General features: G+C 47.4%; 1 protein-coding gene across 1 annotated transcript; it reads left to right on the forward strand.

Annotated features, from left to right (window-relative positions):
- Nucleotides 1-11,045: 11,045 nt before the first annotated feature.
- Nucleotides 11,046-16,708, forward strand: LOC149872964 (vimentin-like). Its single transcript, XM_090031411.1, has 5 exons — nucleotides 11,046-11,161; nucleotides 12,694-12,748; nucleotides 13,170-13,240; nucleotides 13,990-14,100; nucleotides 14,792-16,708. Exons 2-5 carry the CDS (start codon nucleotides 12,703-12,705, stop codon nucleotides 14,846-14,848), a joined length of 285 nt encoding a protein of 94 aa, XP_089887537.1. The 5' UTR covers nucleotides 11,046-11,161; nucleotides 12,694-12,702; the 3' UTR covers nucleotides 14,849-16,708.

Genomic DNA, 16,708 nt, shown 5'->3' on the forward strand with positions numbered 1-16,708 from the left:
GGGCGTGGGCCAGTCTGTGACACTGGAGTCCCAGCAGCAGCAGAGCATCTTGTTCCCAAGGTGAGAGCCACATGCCCATGATGCGGGGCTTCTTCCCATGGTGCTGTTTGGGCTCCAGTGCTGCAGCTCTCACTGGCTTAACTAGTTGCCTGGGTGAGAGCAGCAAAACTGGAGCCCCAGCAGCACAGTGGGAAGTCCAGCAATGTAGTTTGTTCCTGTGGTGGCAGCTAAGCTTTCAGGATGTCAGGCCACTTCTCCGCAGATCCCAGATGAGCTGGAGCAGGCACCAAGTGTGCTGGATCTGGCATGGGGATGGATGGGCATGATCCAGTCTGTAGGGTGAGCCCTGTACCATTCATCCAGCTCATGAAGCCAGGTGAGTTTGACACCCCCTGGAATAAGCAGTTAAATTTTGGGCAGGAAGCAGCTGGCACTCTTGCTTTCTCACTCCAGCCTTTCCTGCCAACCAGTTATACTGCAGAGCCTCTCAGTGCCTGATCAACCCTCAGAGGAGTTGAACTCTACCATAAAGGTAACAGGTACTCTACACAGTTGTGGTCTTTTCTCTCTCTAAATCTGGTCTCTAGGAAATCTGGTCATCACACCAGACGACAAAGCTAACCTATTGAACGACTTCTTTGCCTACATTTTCCTGAGCAGGGACCAGATCATCCCCCGCCACCGGACCCCCCTCAGGCCCCAGGGGAGGTGCACCTAGGCCAAGGGTCAGAGAGGATCTAGTCAGGGAACTTCTGGAAAGACTGGATGTATTTAAATCAGCTGGTCCGGACGATCTGCACCCCAGAGTGCTGAGAGAATTAGCTGAGGTCATTGCGGGACCCCTGGCACAGCTTTACAAGCACTTGTGGTGTGGTGCCAGAGGACTGGAAGAGGGCCAACATGGTTCCTATCTTCAAAAAAGGGAGGAAGGAGGACCCGGAAAACTATAGGCTAGTTAGTCTTACCTCAGTCCTGGGTAAGCTTTTTGAGAGAATTATCCTGGCACATGTCCACGAAGGGCCAGCTGGGGAGGTTATGCTTAGGGGTAACCAACATGGGTTCATTAGTAGCGGGCCCTGGTGGCCTTCTATGACCAGGTCACCAAATCCTTAGATGCAGGGGTAGAAGTGGACATAGTCTTTCTGGACATTAGAAAGGCCTTCAAAACTGTCTCTCACACCATTCTCATCAAAAAACTGGAGGACTGTAGTGTCGACACCTACACAACCAAGTGGGTCGCCAACTGGCTGGAGGGCTCCACCCAAAGAGTGGTGGTGGATGGGTCATCCTCAACCTGGAGGGATGTGGGCAGTGGGGTCCCCCAAGGCTGGGTCCTCGGGCCTGCAGTGTTCAATATCTTCATCAGTGACTTGGACGAGGGGGTAAAAATCACCAGGCTGCAGCTGGAGTACTGCGTCCAGTTCTGGGCGCCGCACTTCAAGAGGGATGTGGACAGAGGAGGGCCACTCGCATGATCGGGGGCAGCAGGGCAGGCCCTACGAGGAGAGGCTAAGGGACCTGAACCTGTTCAGCCTCCACAAGAGAAGGCTGAGGGGGGATCTAGTGGCCTGTTACAGACTAGTCAGAGGGAACCAGCAGGCACTGGGGGAGTCCCTGTTCCCCTGAGTGCTACCAGGAGTGACTAGAAATAACAGTCATAAACTGACAGAGGGTAGGTTCAGACTAGACATCAGGTGGCACTACTTCACAGTCAGGGCGGCTACGATCTGGAACCAACTTCCAAGCGAAGTGATGCAGGCTCCTACCTTGGGGGTCTTTAAGAGGAGGCTAGACAATCACCTTGCTGGAGTCGTTTGACCCCAGTATTCTTTCCTGCCATGGCAGGGGGTCAGACTTGATGATCTGCTCATGTCCCTTCCCACCCTACAAACTATGAAACTATAAAGTATGCTGTAATAGGATGGAATCCCTTGTTTCTCTGCTGTTTTCTTTTATGGTACCAGCCACCTTGCTGGACTCCATTAAATTCCAGATACTGGACAATTTAATGACAACTGTGAGTGAGGGGGGACACCTCCTCCCTCTGCATGGGAAGGGATAAAGTTGCAACAAGAAAAATGGGAGAGGGGTTGGTACCAGTTGAACTGTAGCCTACAGCTGTGGTTCTTAACCCTTTGAGACTTGAGGGATCCCTCCATAACTTCTGTGAATCGAGTGGCACCCATTTCAAAAACTAATTTACTTAATTTATAATTCTTACCTGCTTGAAGAGGGGCTGTGAAGAAAAAGGAGCAGCCAGCAGGGAAGATCCTGTGTTGCAGTCACTGCTGATGAGCCTGCACTCATCTCTCTGGAACCTGTGCTTATCCCCTCTTCCTGCAGCATCCTTCAAAGGCTACTGTGGCACCCTGATTGAAAATCACTGCCCTAGAGAAACAGAGCAGCCTGAAATATGTGCAATGTGTGTGTGTCCAGGGCATACAGAGCTATCTACAGGCAGGCAATAGCAAATTCTAGGGAAACCCCTGTGCTCTCGCCCCCAACTCAGGGTACACTGTCTGTGCCTTCACCTGGCAGTCTTGACCCTGGGGAGATGTTTACCTGAGCAATGGAAGAGGAGGGGAAGGAGCCACTTGCCTTTTACCAAAAGCTGAGTGGCATGGGCATTTGCCCACAAAATGGGAAACCTGCATGCCAGATTTCACTAAACCTGAGCAGAGGTTAAAGCCATTTCTTCCACTTCCCAGAAAAAAGCTCTTGCCACTAGGCCAGATTAAGGGTATCATCCTGTTGAGACTGAGAGACAGGAAGGGAAGGAATGAAAAAGTCCTGGGGCCACAGCAGTAAATGGGGAGGAATAAAACTTTGTTTCTTGTGAGGCAGCCACTCCAATAGTTGTGAAGCCGTGGTGGTACTTCCAATGGTGTTTACACATTTTATCCCAGCACTACTGGATGTATGAACAGCATTGGGAACAAGAAACAGAACCAAGGGTACCTTCCTTCCCCATATCATACTTCCTCTCCCTTGCTCTCCTTGCTGAAGGCTGGGTGGTTTGGTTTGGTTTGGAGATTTTTATGACAGTTTGACCAGCGTAACTGATGACAAATTCTTGGGACATATTATTTGGGATGTCCTGTGCAACTACTTTGAGGAAAGGGCATAATAGTTTAGATAGGCTTTTGGGGATGTTCTAGCTGTGATGTGTTGGTTTTATGGATTTTAAATACAGTGGTGGATGTCAGTTTACTGATGGGATCTTGTGCAGTTGATCAGGATCTATTGTGCATGCTGCGTGCACTTTCGTTCATTTCAAATATCAGGTATCTTTTAGTATATGTCCAGTATGCGTGTCTGGGCCTTCAGGTAAAGTGGGCTTATTGTTGACATGCTATGTAGAACTTCTTCAGATTCCCATGCATTCTGCAAACAAAGATGCACAGATGGATGTGTGGAAATGAATTTATTTTATAATTAAGCAATATCTGACTTGGAGTGGTACCAGAACAAACAGCGCCAGGAGTAGAAAACCTGGAACATTTAAAATATATTGTGAACTGTGCCAACAAGCAGTGTGGATTAAATTAAAGGGTAAGGGAGATTTTACTTAAGAACTTGGAGGACAGGTACACAAAGGTGAACAGCATCTGTGGTGCTATGTGGGAACATTGGGCCTTGGTGGTGGGGCCTTGGTTTGAGAGGGTGCTAAAGGTCATTTCCCTCCCAGACTGAAATGAGCTGTGACACAGGGTCCAACTACTGAAAGTTTGCTCCCAGTCAGGTGAGTTTTCAAGAGTCTGGAAAAGCTTCTGGCTACCATGATGCTGGGTGGGGAAAAAGTAGAAGATGACTGGCAGCTTTGTAACATGCTCACCAACAACCTTGGCTCTTCATAATGGCCATGAACTATGGCTGAATCTTCATGCTTATTGCATGGTGCTCTCTGTCACAGAAAGGTTTTGCTCAATCAGTTATAATAAAAAAGCAAACAGTGATGTCTGCTATCTCCTTTGCAGCTTTGTTGGTAGCCTGAGTATTCTCAGCAAGAGAGTTGAGCAGGCTTAGGGAGTTCAGCTCAGTCTTTGTGAAGGATCTTACTCCAGCTCCTTTGAAACAAAAAGCTCCTGGCTGTCAGGCACAACCTCTTGATAGGAATCCTCAGTTCTGCTTTCATCAGTGTCCCCTTCTGTGAGGGTGTCCGTGCTTGAGACAAAATGTGTGTCTGTGCTGACTTCTTGTGCAAAAACCTTGTTCAACTAGCTTTATACTATGGACTGATCTCTGGACCACAGACAGAGGCACACAGCATCACTCCAGCGTAAAATTACTATTGGTTCCAAAGAGAATAACATCTCTGAAGCAACTCATTGGTTACACCTGTGCAAGTTAAGTCATGTGCACACCCTTCTTTTTATATTAATGCAACCTTGTTTACACCAGTGTAAACGGCCCATGCAGGTAAACTCTGAGTTTCTTAATGATAATGGGCCTGATTCTCTTCTTTCTTAGTCAGTTTTGTACAGATGTAACTTCATTAATATCAGTAGAATCATTCCTGATTTATATTTCTGTAAATGAGAGAAGAATCAAGCTCCAATGAAAACTAAAGATCAGTGAAGAAGGCCATATATAATGCTTTTCTAAAAGTGGCTAGCCTGAAAAAATAATGATATGCTCTAGTGTCTGATGACCATTTGCATGTTCAAGGAGAATAGAAAAGAAGACTTAAACAGACTGGTTGAAAACAATTGGTCATTTTACAAGACAACCAGGATCTTGGAGATACTTGTTTTCATTTGGGTTTTTTTGTTTGTTTTTTTGGGGGGGGTTGTTTTGTTTTTTTAAGAAATCAGGCATTTTATTGTCTTTCATTATATACAAATACTTTGCCTGGGTTTCATGCATTTCCTCATCCATGCACTGTGATGAAATTTTGCATTCACTGTGGTTAGGGTCTAAGGCAATGATTGCTCAGAACAGCACTGTTAAGATATAGCAGTTACGTTGCCATCTTTACAATTACTTTATTTTCTGTACTTCCATATAACTTTAATATTTTTGGAATATTGACATCAGTGAGTTTGGGTCAGTCTCTCAGAAGCAATAATATTTCCTATTAGGTTCAAGCACAGCTTTGAACTGAGAGCACCATGGAATTTCTTGTGATTGGTATGTACTGTAAGTTTTCTTCTCTGCCTTTTTTTTAAATATAGACAGGCCTTGATTCTTTACACCAGTGGTTCTCAACCTTTTTAAACTAAGGCACACCTTGTTAGACTCAAAGCATCCCTTGGAAAATTCAGGATCCTAGCTTTCACTTATTTCTTGATTATAGAGTAATGTTTCTGTTGCAAAGAACTCATTCTGAGCTGTTGTGGTCTTCCTATTTTTGACACTATGGATTTCTGTTTGGTATCTCAGGTTTTATCTTGTGAATAATGTGTAGATGTTTGTATACCTAACAGTGGTAATGTAAAGCAGCACCTCACAGCACCCTTAAAGGGATCTCATGACAACCCAGTGTGCCACGATATCCTGGGTAAAAATCACTGCTCTACACACATTCACATCAATGTACATTGGGAACAACAATCTTGTTGGTACTCAACTTTTGTACAAATGATGTCAGAGTGAAATTAGACCATATATGTTGTTGTCCCTGCCTGCTCTTTGTATTGGTTTTCCTTATGGCAGTAGGCCCTGATTCAAAGGTCTGTCCAAGCTGGGCCCCTGAGCTCCTTATAACTCCTTTTCTGGAGTTATAGCTTATGGAATTATACCTGTCTATATTCCCACTAATTCAAGCAGACCTTTTGCAAAATGTACTGGGCCAAAATGAAAAATGATTAATTATTTATAGGTGGAAACGGAGTAATGTTAATGTGTGAATAGGTTGGTGAAGACAAATGGTCAAACACTTTTTCTTTCCCCTGAACTCTAGAATGTCACCTTCACAAGCATATACCTCCAGTGGATATTAAGAATACTTAAGCCACTCTTGCTCCAATCTGTCTATGTAATAGTTCTTTCAATCTGCAATCAGGGTAATTACATTGTAATGTTTTTATGAGGGCCTATATTGTGGTCCCATACTGTAAAAGGTAGAGGTAGTATTTTCTATGAGACCAGATACTATGGTAGTACAGGGCACTTTAAGAATTGTATAATCATAGGTAACAAACAGACAATCAACATGAGAAACCTTTAATCATACCTCTTTCTACTTAAGAAAAACTCCTTTTGACTTAGAACTAGGAGTGTTGCCTGATGAGGACTGAACAAAAGACCCATAAATCCTTTATACTGTACAGTACTCATGCTTTCCTAACATTAAATTTCATGTGGCAGGCATTTATGTTTTCCAGAGTTAAGGTCCCACTTTTCATGCTTAAGGTAAAATACCCTTATTCAGGAAACTTCCTTAAGTGCCTTCTTCAGTCAGGGCCATTGCAATTTTGTGAGGTCTCACAATTCTATTGAAGGTTTGTGGGAGCAGAGAAAGAAAATGAATAGTATAGTTGTGTCTAGAGGCATTAGCAAGTCTAGTGGGTGAGCCAGACACAGAGGAGTACATAAACCATACTGACACATGGCAAGTATGCATTAAGCATGCTTAATGAAGCTGGGGGAAAGTTCCAAACATGAGTAGTAGGTAAAAGTTACTTTGGACTATGGAGACTTTCAAGTATAATCTATACTGGAAAACATGTATCTAACCTTAATAGATTTCTTCTTTCCCTTTCTGTCTATTCTCTTTTGTATTTAATTATGTAATAAGCAAGGTATAGATTTTTTTCTGTTGATTGTTGACACCCCTTACCAGTCACTCTTCATATTTTGTTTTAATAAGATGAGACTCAAGAGACAAACTGCCCCACTTGGGGCCCGTGGCAATGGTGGCACCTTTTATTTTTCCTGTTTTTTCCCTATGGCACATTGTAGTTTTTGAGGCTTTTGGTCTTTTGTGAAAAAGGACATAAGACTTATAGGGCTGACAGGTGTGTGCTCTGTGTGTGTATGTTGGTGGGGTGGGGGTTGAAGGATTGTTCTTGTGGATATCTGCAGACCTTTCATGGCTTCATGTGACTGCAGGAGACTACCCTAAGCTGTTGTTTATTTGGGAGCTGTTGAATGCCCCCTCCTACAGGATGTGACCCGCACATCTGGGGGCAGTTCCTCATAAAGTATACCTGTCTTTGGCAGAGGGCACTCTCTGCAAGATAGAGCACATGGGGCCACCTTTTGCCCCATTTTTTCTGAACATTTCTCCATGACTTGGTAGAACACCCAGTGGTTGCTGACTGAGAGCTTGCTTGGTCTGCACTAGATAAAACATGATATTTAGTTAATTACAGTTGATTGAGAAGCCTTCATAATGGAGGACTGTCCAGGAACGTATTGTTTTGGCAGATCTTATGTTCTTCTAGATATATAAATTAAGGATGATATTACACATTACACTTAGACCATGTTAAATCAGTGGAATATTAATCAGTGATAAAGTTAAAACTTGCTGGGTTACATGTTAAGAGTTAATACTGGTTTTTGCTGGAACACTTCTGATTTACCACTAGAGGGCTGGGGAGCAGAAAAGTGGCTAGAAGCCAGGACACCTGGCTTGGATCCCTAATGGGCCCGGGGGGACCTGGAAGAGGTGCATTCTGGGATGCTGGAGGCCTGCAAATTACTTTTATTTCCATAGAGCAGACTGAAGTTACCTTAACATGAACTAGGTAGCTTGAGTTAACCTTCCTCTGAAGTGGCATAACTTAGAGACACTCAGAGAACATTTAGCTTGAGTTAAGGAGCTTTAATGCACTGACACTTGTGTTTTAAGTGCCCTTAGTATAGTCTAAGTGTAAGATGCAACTTATCCCTAATTAACGTTCTTTTTACTTTCTCCCTTCTCCTACAGGGGGAACCATGTCTTCTTTGGATTCTCTTCCATTTATGTGCACTGAGAGGGATTATGGATTTTATACCTGTGTCCTCAGCCACTGTTGAGTGATGAGAGTACATGAAGTGGGTGGCTGATTCTAATATTGCATGCTTGTAAAATAACAGTGGTACATCCAAAAAGTTCTCTTTTATTTTTTTGAGCTTTTGTGTGCATTCTGTTTAATGTAGAGGTGGGTTGAAATGGCAGACTCCATTTCCCAATAATCCATTCCTGTGTGGCTCAGGGTCTGCAGAACCAGGGCTCTGCCTTGACCCTGGCCCCATTCTGTCATGCCCCCATGCTTCTGGGGTCTCCATAGGGACTGACCAGGAGCTGCACGAGCAGAGCGCATGGCTGGGTGAGGACCTGGTCCAGGGCCAGGATTTTGTGGTGGTGACAGCATGGGGCTGTGGCCAGGACAGAACCATGATCTTCTGCATGCATGCCCTTGCCCATGGAACCCTTACCCATCACAAGGGCATTCAGGTAGTAGATTGCGGCTCTGATCTGGCCCTGCCCCATGCCGTCACTGCCACAAGATTCTGGGGTCTCTGTGGCCCCATCCACCTGTCTTGCCATGGCCTCATCCCAGCTGCCTGGCTATAAGCCCTGCCTGTGCGACTCCCTCCGCTGGCAGTGGGTGCAGGACATTTGGGCCAGGGTGCCCTTGCAGCAGGGCTGGATCCCAGGGCAGCAGACAGAAGCTGCCATTGCAGGTATTGTTGGGAGTTGTAGTCCACCACAGGCCCAATTCAGTCCATAGGCTGGACTTTGCCTACCCCATTTCTGCCCTGCCACAGTCTTTCTGAGTTATCTGCAACAGAAGAATGGCTCTTTTAGTCTTTGACTATGGAAAAATAAGTGAAAACTAAGTGCTGACTTTTTTGGAGGGAGGCCTTGTGTCTAAAATAATTGAGAACCACTAGGTCTGCTACTAGGGACTGTCTCTTTCCAGGGTGGATGTAGAATTTTGAAAAGGGGAGTGAAAATGGTGAGGTGCATCATCAGGTAGAAAACAACACCAGTTAAAATATACTAGAATCTTTACTAATAAGCTAGGGGCCTAGGGCTGGATTACTCAGTTTAAGACTGAAGGAAAAACAAATATGCCTTGGGAAAGAGTTTAAAACATACACAGAGCTGTGAAATATGTGTCATTTACCAGGAACAGCAAACAGCCAGCAACATTGCAGAACAGAGAAGAAAGGGTTCTTAACTGTGGAATGAAGATTTTAGAAGGAATCAGAATCATAGAAAATTATGGAAGTGACCTGAGGAGGTCATCTAGTCCAACCCCCTGCTCAAAGCAGGACAAACCCCAACAAGATCATCCTAGCAAAGGCCTTGTCTAGCCTCCAGGGGTAGAGAGTCCACAACCTCTCTGGGTAAAATGTTCCAGTGCTTTACTACCCTCCTAGTGAGAAAGTTCTTCCTAATATCTAACCTAAACTCTCCTTGCTGCAACTTGAGACTGTTGCTTCTTGTTCTGTCATCTGCCACCACTGAGAACAGTCTAGCTCCATCCTCTCTGAAACCACCCGTCAGGTAGTTAAAGGCTGCTATTAAATCCCACCTCAGTCTTCTCTTCTCCAAACTAAATAAGCCCAGTTCCCTTAGCCTCGCCTCATGAATCATGTCCTACAGCCCCCTAACCATTTTTGTTGCCCTCCATTGGACTGTCTATAATTTGTCCACATCCTTTCTTTAGCGGGGGACCCAAAACTGGACACTGTACTCCAGATGTGGCCCCACTGGTGCTGAATAGAGGGGAATAATCACATCCCTAGATTTGCTGGCAATGTTCCTACTTCACAGCATGGGCTCACTGTTAGTTCATATTCAGCTTATTGTCCACTGTAACCCCCAGGTCCTTTTCTGCACAGCTGCTACTTAGTTGGTCCCCAGCCTGTACTGGTTCATGGGATCATTGCGTCCTAAGTGCCAGACTTTGCACTTTTTCTTGTTGAACCTGCTGAGAAGTCTTTTCAAGTAGATTATGAGCCATGAAGTCAAGTGAGTCCTTGGATGCTACTGGACTAGAAATGCAGCTGCCACTGCCTGGCAGTTGATGGAGCAGGAATCAAAGTCAGGGGGAGGCAAGTGCACCAGTGCACCCTACTGCCTTTCTCTTACCTGGGGCACGAGTTTAAGCCTTGCCTGCATCCCTTCTCCTGAGCTGCTGGCACTATAGTAGGGGGCAGCAGCTCCCTACTTGCTAGTGCCACCCTACTCAATTCATCCTGCAGCTCCCCCCTTTCTGGCCCACCAAGGATCTACTCCTGGGCCACAGCTGCCTAGCCCCTCTTGAGCCGCCAAAGCCTCCCTGTAGCTATGGCCCCTCTGGTGTGTGCTGCACGGGAGGTGGCAGAAGGAGAGGGCTTCTGATGGCGGGGGCCCGGCCACTCTTGCAGCCCTTACCCTTCTCCTGGGCCCCAGCAGGTGGTGAAGGTGGTGCTTTGGTGTAATGATCTGTGAGATCATACAACATATTTCTGCTTCCTATAGAAGCAGAGCCAAATAGTCTGTGCTGCACTCCACACAGCTGTTGCTAGACTGCTCCTTTTATGTGAATGCAAGTATTTCTGCACTACACTGTAGATTGCTGTAAAGACCTATCCATGGAGTGTTTCTCTCCCTAAGAGGCCCAATTTCCTGCTCAGGGGAGTAAGGCCTGAGGATACCTCGCCATACAGGATGTGAAGCAATCATTTGCTCACCAGTAGCACTGTGTGTAAGGGAGCCAGTCATGTCAGGCTAGAACTGCTGCTTTAAAAAAGCTCCTCGCTTCATCACGCTGAAATAAGAGACTTTTTGCAGAGCCAAATGGAAAGATCCCTGGAAGGCAGCTGACGATACAGTCATCAGTAACTAAAGAAAGGGCTTGGTTCAGCAGGACTAACATTGTAACTGGGATCATGTTGAAAGAACAAATCATTGAGAATACAGACTGATGACAAATGCCACCCTTTTCTCAATCTCATGAGTATATGATGTTGTACTGTAAAGAGAAAGTTTGTGTCCTTAAAAAGATGGGGCAGAGGGAAGAGAGGGGACCTTGAGCTCCCTGAGCTGCTCTCTCTCTCTCTGTCTCCTTAGCATACAAGGGATCTCTTGTTTGGGAGATACCATTGGGCCAACAGTAGCAGTGAATCTGGAGACAGCTGTAGCAGCAAACTAAGAATCCCTGAACACCAGAAACAATGAGAAACACCGATCATCCTCAATGACAGACTGGTCATAGTGGCCAAATACATCCAAAAGGTATTCCTGAACTTACTATGGGACTGTACTACAAACTCCCACTGGCTCCTACTTAGAGGAAGGGAGGCAGGGACAAGTGTGTAGCTCTGGATTAGGAAGGTCAGGTTTAGGAGAAAGAATGATGATGGGGCTGGGAACCCTTGTTTTCAGGGCATGGGTTGTGCTAGGTGCTTCAGTGAACAGGTGATTTTCAGAGCTCCATTGTATGTGTCATGGCATGTGGGAGAGAGTAGAAATTAGGTTCCTGTTTTTGGGTACCAGTGCAGATTTGGCTGTCCTATTGATGAATACTTCCCCCTTCTAGTTATGGGACTTAAAGTAAGGAAACATAATTCTGAAGGCTGAGATTCAAGCCCTGTGGGATGGCTACCTGAGGACCTCTGTCCTGAGAGACCTGAACCAGGAGCCACTGCTGAAGCTGCACAGAGCTGCTGAGCACATGCAACTACAAAGGGCAAGGTCCCTATGCCACAGGCTGGCTGTCAAACAGAACTCTCCTCTTGCCACAGCCACACACGAGCTACCACACAGCACCACAGCCACCCACAGCTGTATAGGCACTCATGTTCACATGTACAACAGAGTGGATCAAAAGGCCACAATTCTTCCTGCTGCCTGTCATGCTGACCTGGACTCTGTCCTTGTCTCCTTTTACTTCCCCAGCTGTATTAGTTCACCACTTTTAACTAGTCCCATGCTTTCATTATAAGCTTGTTGGACTAAGGATTGAACCACATCCAGCAGAAGGGCCCTGGTTTGCAGCAGGGGTCTTACAAACTGGTAATACAATAATAGTAAAAAAAAACCACTATGAGAAAGCATCAAACCCAGTTTGCCATACCCCCACAGAAGAGCACCATCAAGTTTCTTATGTAGGATCCTGCCATTATATATTGTGTGCCAGCCCAACCCAAAAACGTGTGTCCCACTGTTCTCTGACATGGGGACGCAGCACAGAATACCAGTGAACAACATTTGGCTGGGATGGTTGAGACAGGGATGGGCCTGCCTTGAGCAGGGAGTTTGACTCACTAATTGACCTTCTGAGGTCCCTTCCAGCCCTGTTTTTCTATGATGCTCTGAGAACAGGAAAATCCATCGTAGTGCAGCACTGCAAGGTATACGGTAGGATGGACTGCAATACTGCATCAGATCATACAGCATGACATCTAACCCAAAGCCACCCCTGCAGCATCGGTCCTGGGGACAGCCCAGACAGCCCGTACACACCCGAGGGTCCTGAACTGCGGCACCATGAAGCACGCAACATGTCACATGCACTGCACCACGGCTATCAGAGGACTCATTTTAGTCACTGAAAAGGGAAATTCCCCAGGGACCCTGCCACATTGCAGTGAGTGCCCTGCTTAGGATGGGGCAGTGCGCCTCCTGCCATGGCTACCCCAGAGGCATCCCTCCACCAGCCATTCTGGTGCCCTATGAATGGGCAATCCTCTGGTTACTGAGCTGGGGCCGTAGTAGGAGTGCCCTGCTTGCTCTTGGGCACAGCTCTGGGGGTCTCTTTCCTGCAGGACACAGCCATGGCGGCCAAGGCAGCCCAGCGGCTGCCGTCCATGAAGAAGCTCGGTGAGGAGGCCCGTGGGGGGGAGGGAAGAAGGGAGGGAGCGGAGGGGGGCGCGGACGCAACCCCGCCCTGTGAAAGCGGGTGGCGGCGTCTGCCCGGGGCAGGGGCCGGGGAGCGAGCGGCCAGGGCTTGTCGCCGGGGTGGGCGCGGCGCTGCGGCCCGGAGCGGCGGCTGGAGGCCGAGATGCCCCTTCCCGGGGGCGGCCGGACAGGGCGAATCGGCCCCGCCGGGTCTTCCTCTTAACCTCGCTTCGCAGGCGCAGCTTCGCGTGGACACGTGTGGGGGGGAGGGGGGAGGTTGAGTGGGGGGAGGTGAGTGTGTGAGGGGGGGTGCGGGCGCGGAGGCTTCTGTCAAAACAAGGCACTGAACGTGTGATGGACCAGATCTACAGTGCTGCCGCGTGTGTCCATGTCTCCTGCTCAGTCCCAGACCTGGCTGCTGCTCTGAGGGACATGCAGATAGAGGATGAAGGAATTGCAGCCAAGAACCTGCAGGTAAAATTATACTTCGTCGGATTTGGAGGATGAAATTATCTGTCAGGCCTTGCTGAGCCAAAAAAATAAAAAATCCTTCTTCGTGATCAACATACTTAATACATTTACTATTCCATCTCTAGAAATAAACATCTCCAGGATAGATAGATAGATAGATAGATAGATGGATAGATAGAGGAATACGTACATAAATGAATGGATAGATACTAGCATCTATATTAGTACCTATCCATTTATGTACGTATTCCTCTATCTATCCGTCTATGTATGCATGTATGAAATAGATACATGTATGAAATACATACATACATAAATGGATAGATAGATACTATCGAGATGGTATCTATCCATTTATATATGTATTCATCTAGCGGTCCGTCTATGCATGCATGTATGAGATAGATAGACAGATAGATAGATAGATAGATAGATAGATAGATAGATACTTTCTTCATAAGACAGTGTTTCTTTCCGTACACCTGCACAAATTGTATAGAAAAGCATTTAGATACGGACATCTTCAGGATTTTTTTCTCGGCATGTTGGTTCCCCTCTTTCAAAGCTGTTCATTTCCCCCTTATTGTTCACACGGAGCGGTGCCCTTCCAGATCCTGGCTGACGATAGTCTCATTGCCTTAAACATGTTTATGAAATTTCCGTATGCATCAAACGGCTGAAACATAGGTATTTCCTCACATTTCTGACAATCAACATGAGCGTTTGCCCTCCTCTGTTTAATTTCCCCCCAGGACACAGAGGAGTGGTACAAAACCAGATCTCTTGAGTTTAATCAAGCTTCTGCAGAACATGCCGAGAATGTGAGACATTTCAGGGAAGCAAAAGGCAACTGCAAAAGAAGTGTAAGTGGATTTGAAAACCCCTTCCAGCTCATGTGATGTCACTTCTAATGGAGCCCTTTGTTATGATTTCACTAAGTTAGGTAATGTGACAGTCGTCTGATTTTTTTCCCTAGTAATGGTGGTCTTTTAGGCTATATTTTGCAGGGAGGGAGGTGGATTGGAGGAATGGTGACTCTGTATGTGACCCCTGTCAAAGTGCAAGTGAGCGCGCACGAACAATATTTGTATATACGAAATCAAACTTCGGCAGCTGATTCAATCCCAGGTCTGGATATACTGGTTAGATCGATGCAAATCCTTCGGAGGGAGGGAGGGAGGGAGGGGGAAGAAGAGCCATGGCTTTAGGAAGAAATTGGTTTGCAATAGAATAGCCCTTCCTTCCTTTGCCTTAATATGGACGTAGTACGGAATGTAATACAGATTTTCGGGTGCTATCGCTGGGCTATAAAAGAACACTGTGAAGTAGCGGTCACTGTTGATCACTTGCACTTCACTTTACAATATAAGGATAGATACTATAAGGTAAGAGCGGGAGACTGTCCTAATCTTACTCACTGCTCCTCTTCTCTGAGGATCCAGATGAGATATTTTTAGACCGAAAAGTCCCCTCCCCAACCCACACTTAGAAATCAATTTTTTTTAAAAAGGAAAGATGGGCAAAATTCCACCACAGCATCTTCTTATTTCGCAGGATTGTCGTTTCTGGGTCACAGCTGCTCTTACAATTAACCCCACCTCCTCTCATTAAGGCGTCTGCGGCTGAAACGTGTGTGCAGCACCGAGTTTCACATCAAGTCAGGCTGTCTCAGGCTGGAAGTGCCCCGGCCGGAGAGGCGCACACTACCTTTTTCCTGTGGCGGCGCTTGCACCGCGCGGAGCGGACAGGCGGGAGTCAGTGCAACTCAGCGCCTTCGTACTGAGCCTCAGCCTCTTATTAGATGCAACTTGTATCCAAGCACGGAGTAGGCCCTGGCTTGCCATGCGCTAGGATTTGTTGCATTGGGGTGCAGCATCGTTACTCCTGACGGTGCGATGGAAACTTCTCTCGTGCATGCCTCAAACCATCCCGGCAAAAATAAAGACAGGATTCCCGGGCGGAGGGGCTGGTGGGAAAAGGGAGAGCTTGACTCTGCTGGAGTCAAAGGGAGCTTGTCCATGACATTCAGGAGGGTGGGGTGGAGTGGGGCAGGCTTTGTCCCCTGGAGTAAACAGATCGATGATTTTCTTGTCCCCTCTGTTTTTCTGATGCTGCAGAAACGGGGCCTGACGCCCTTCCCAACAGAAATGCAGCACGCGTGGCCCAGCCCGAGGAAACCCAAGAGGAATACAAGGCAGACACTGAAGGATCACAGGTCATCTCCATCTTGAGAGGTCTCTCCTCTCTCTTTGCGACTGCTGGACTAGGCCAGTATTAAACTGCAGGCCCTACCTTGGCAAAAACGGTCGCTAGACACAGCTGCGACCTCTAAGCTCCTCATTTAACTTGGGAGAGTGGATAACTTCTTTCCTTCCTGCTTCATCTTTTGCCAGCGTCTCCCCGTAGTAGCAATGTGTGTCTGCAGCCTGGCGGGGGGGGGATCCCGTGGGATCTGATCCAAGGTACTCACCTTTGCAACCGGTTGCGGATCTCTCCAAGTGAAAATCAATGCACTGCAAGAGAAAGTGCAAACGAGAGCACTGCCCTCCATTGTGTACACTGAGATGGCCACGAACAAGTGATGGGGCAGAGGAGGAAGCGGTTTTATATCAGATCTCTCCTCTTCCCCCACTCCCCATGTTGTGTTTCCTTTAGCTGTCGGTAATCTCTGGGCTGTAGGAAGCTGCTGGGGGGGTGGGGAACGGGGGGGGAGCCCTCTTCCATGCAGGCCCAAGCAGCTCAGCCCAACTGAAAGCATTTCCCAAGAGGAGGCTGTGGACACAACCCAGAGCACAACTGTGCTCATCAGGTAAGGAGGCACTTCCATGGGGACAGGGAAACGACAACATCGCCTGACACTACCGGGGATTCACAGCCGAGAGCAATGTGGGGGAAGATGCCTATCTTGCTGGGGTCATCTGACCCCAGCGGTCTTTCCTGCCCAAGTGCAGGGGGGCTGGACTAGATGATCTGTAAGGTGGGTCCCTTCCTGCCCCTAAATCTATTAAACCAATCAGTAGTTTCCCGTGGGCCCGATTGTATAGAGTGCCCCAGAGGAATCCAGTAGATCCTGCACTGCGTGGGCTTGGAAGGGCTCCTGGCCCAACAGCCTCAGCTGAGTTTGCATCTCTGCTGCTGCTCGACCCAGACCAGCCGGTGTCTGCATAGGGCGGGCGGTAGCTGCACTTGGTATGTGTGTGTGTCCGTGTGTGTGTCCCAACGTTTGTCATTCAACACGAATAGTATTTCCTCCCTTGAACAGATAACGCCCAAGTCCAGAAAGGCCCCTGGGAGAAGATGCCGGGGAACACCGCGGCCGCTGCTGCTGAGAGCCGGGGAAAGCATCAAGACGGTCACTTGCTTGGCACGATCTCCCAGGTGCCGGCCACATGCTGCCATCCTCCCAACTTCTGCGCCTTCAGCCAAACCTCATTTCCCAGCCACGCCTGGTTTTCAGACCGGTTCTGTCGC

This window comes from Crocodylus siamensis, chromosome 1 (assembly GCF_052110815.1).
Source record: "Crocodylus siamensis isolate JL-2025a chromosome 1, ASM5211081v1, whole genome shotgun sequence".
In the NCBI taxonomy this organism is placed as follows: Eukaryota; Metazoa; Chordata; order Crocodylia; family Crocodylidae; genus Crocodylus; species Crocodylus siamensis.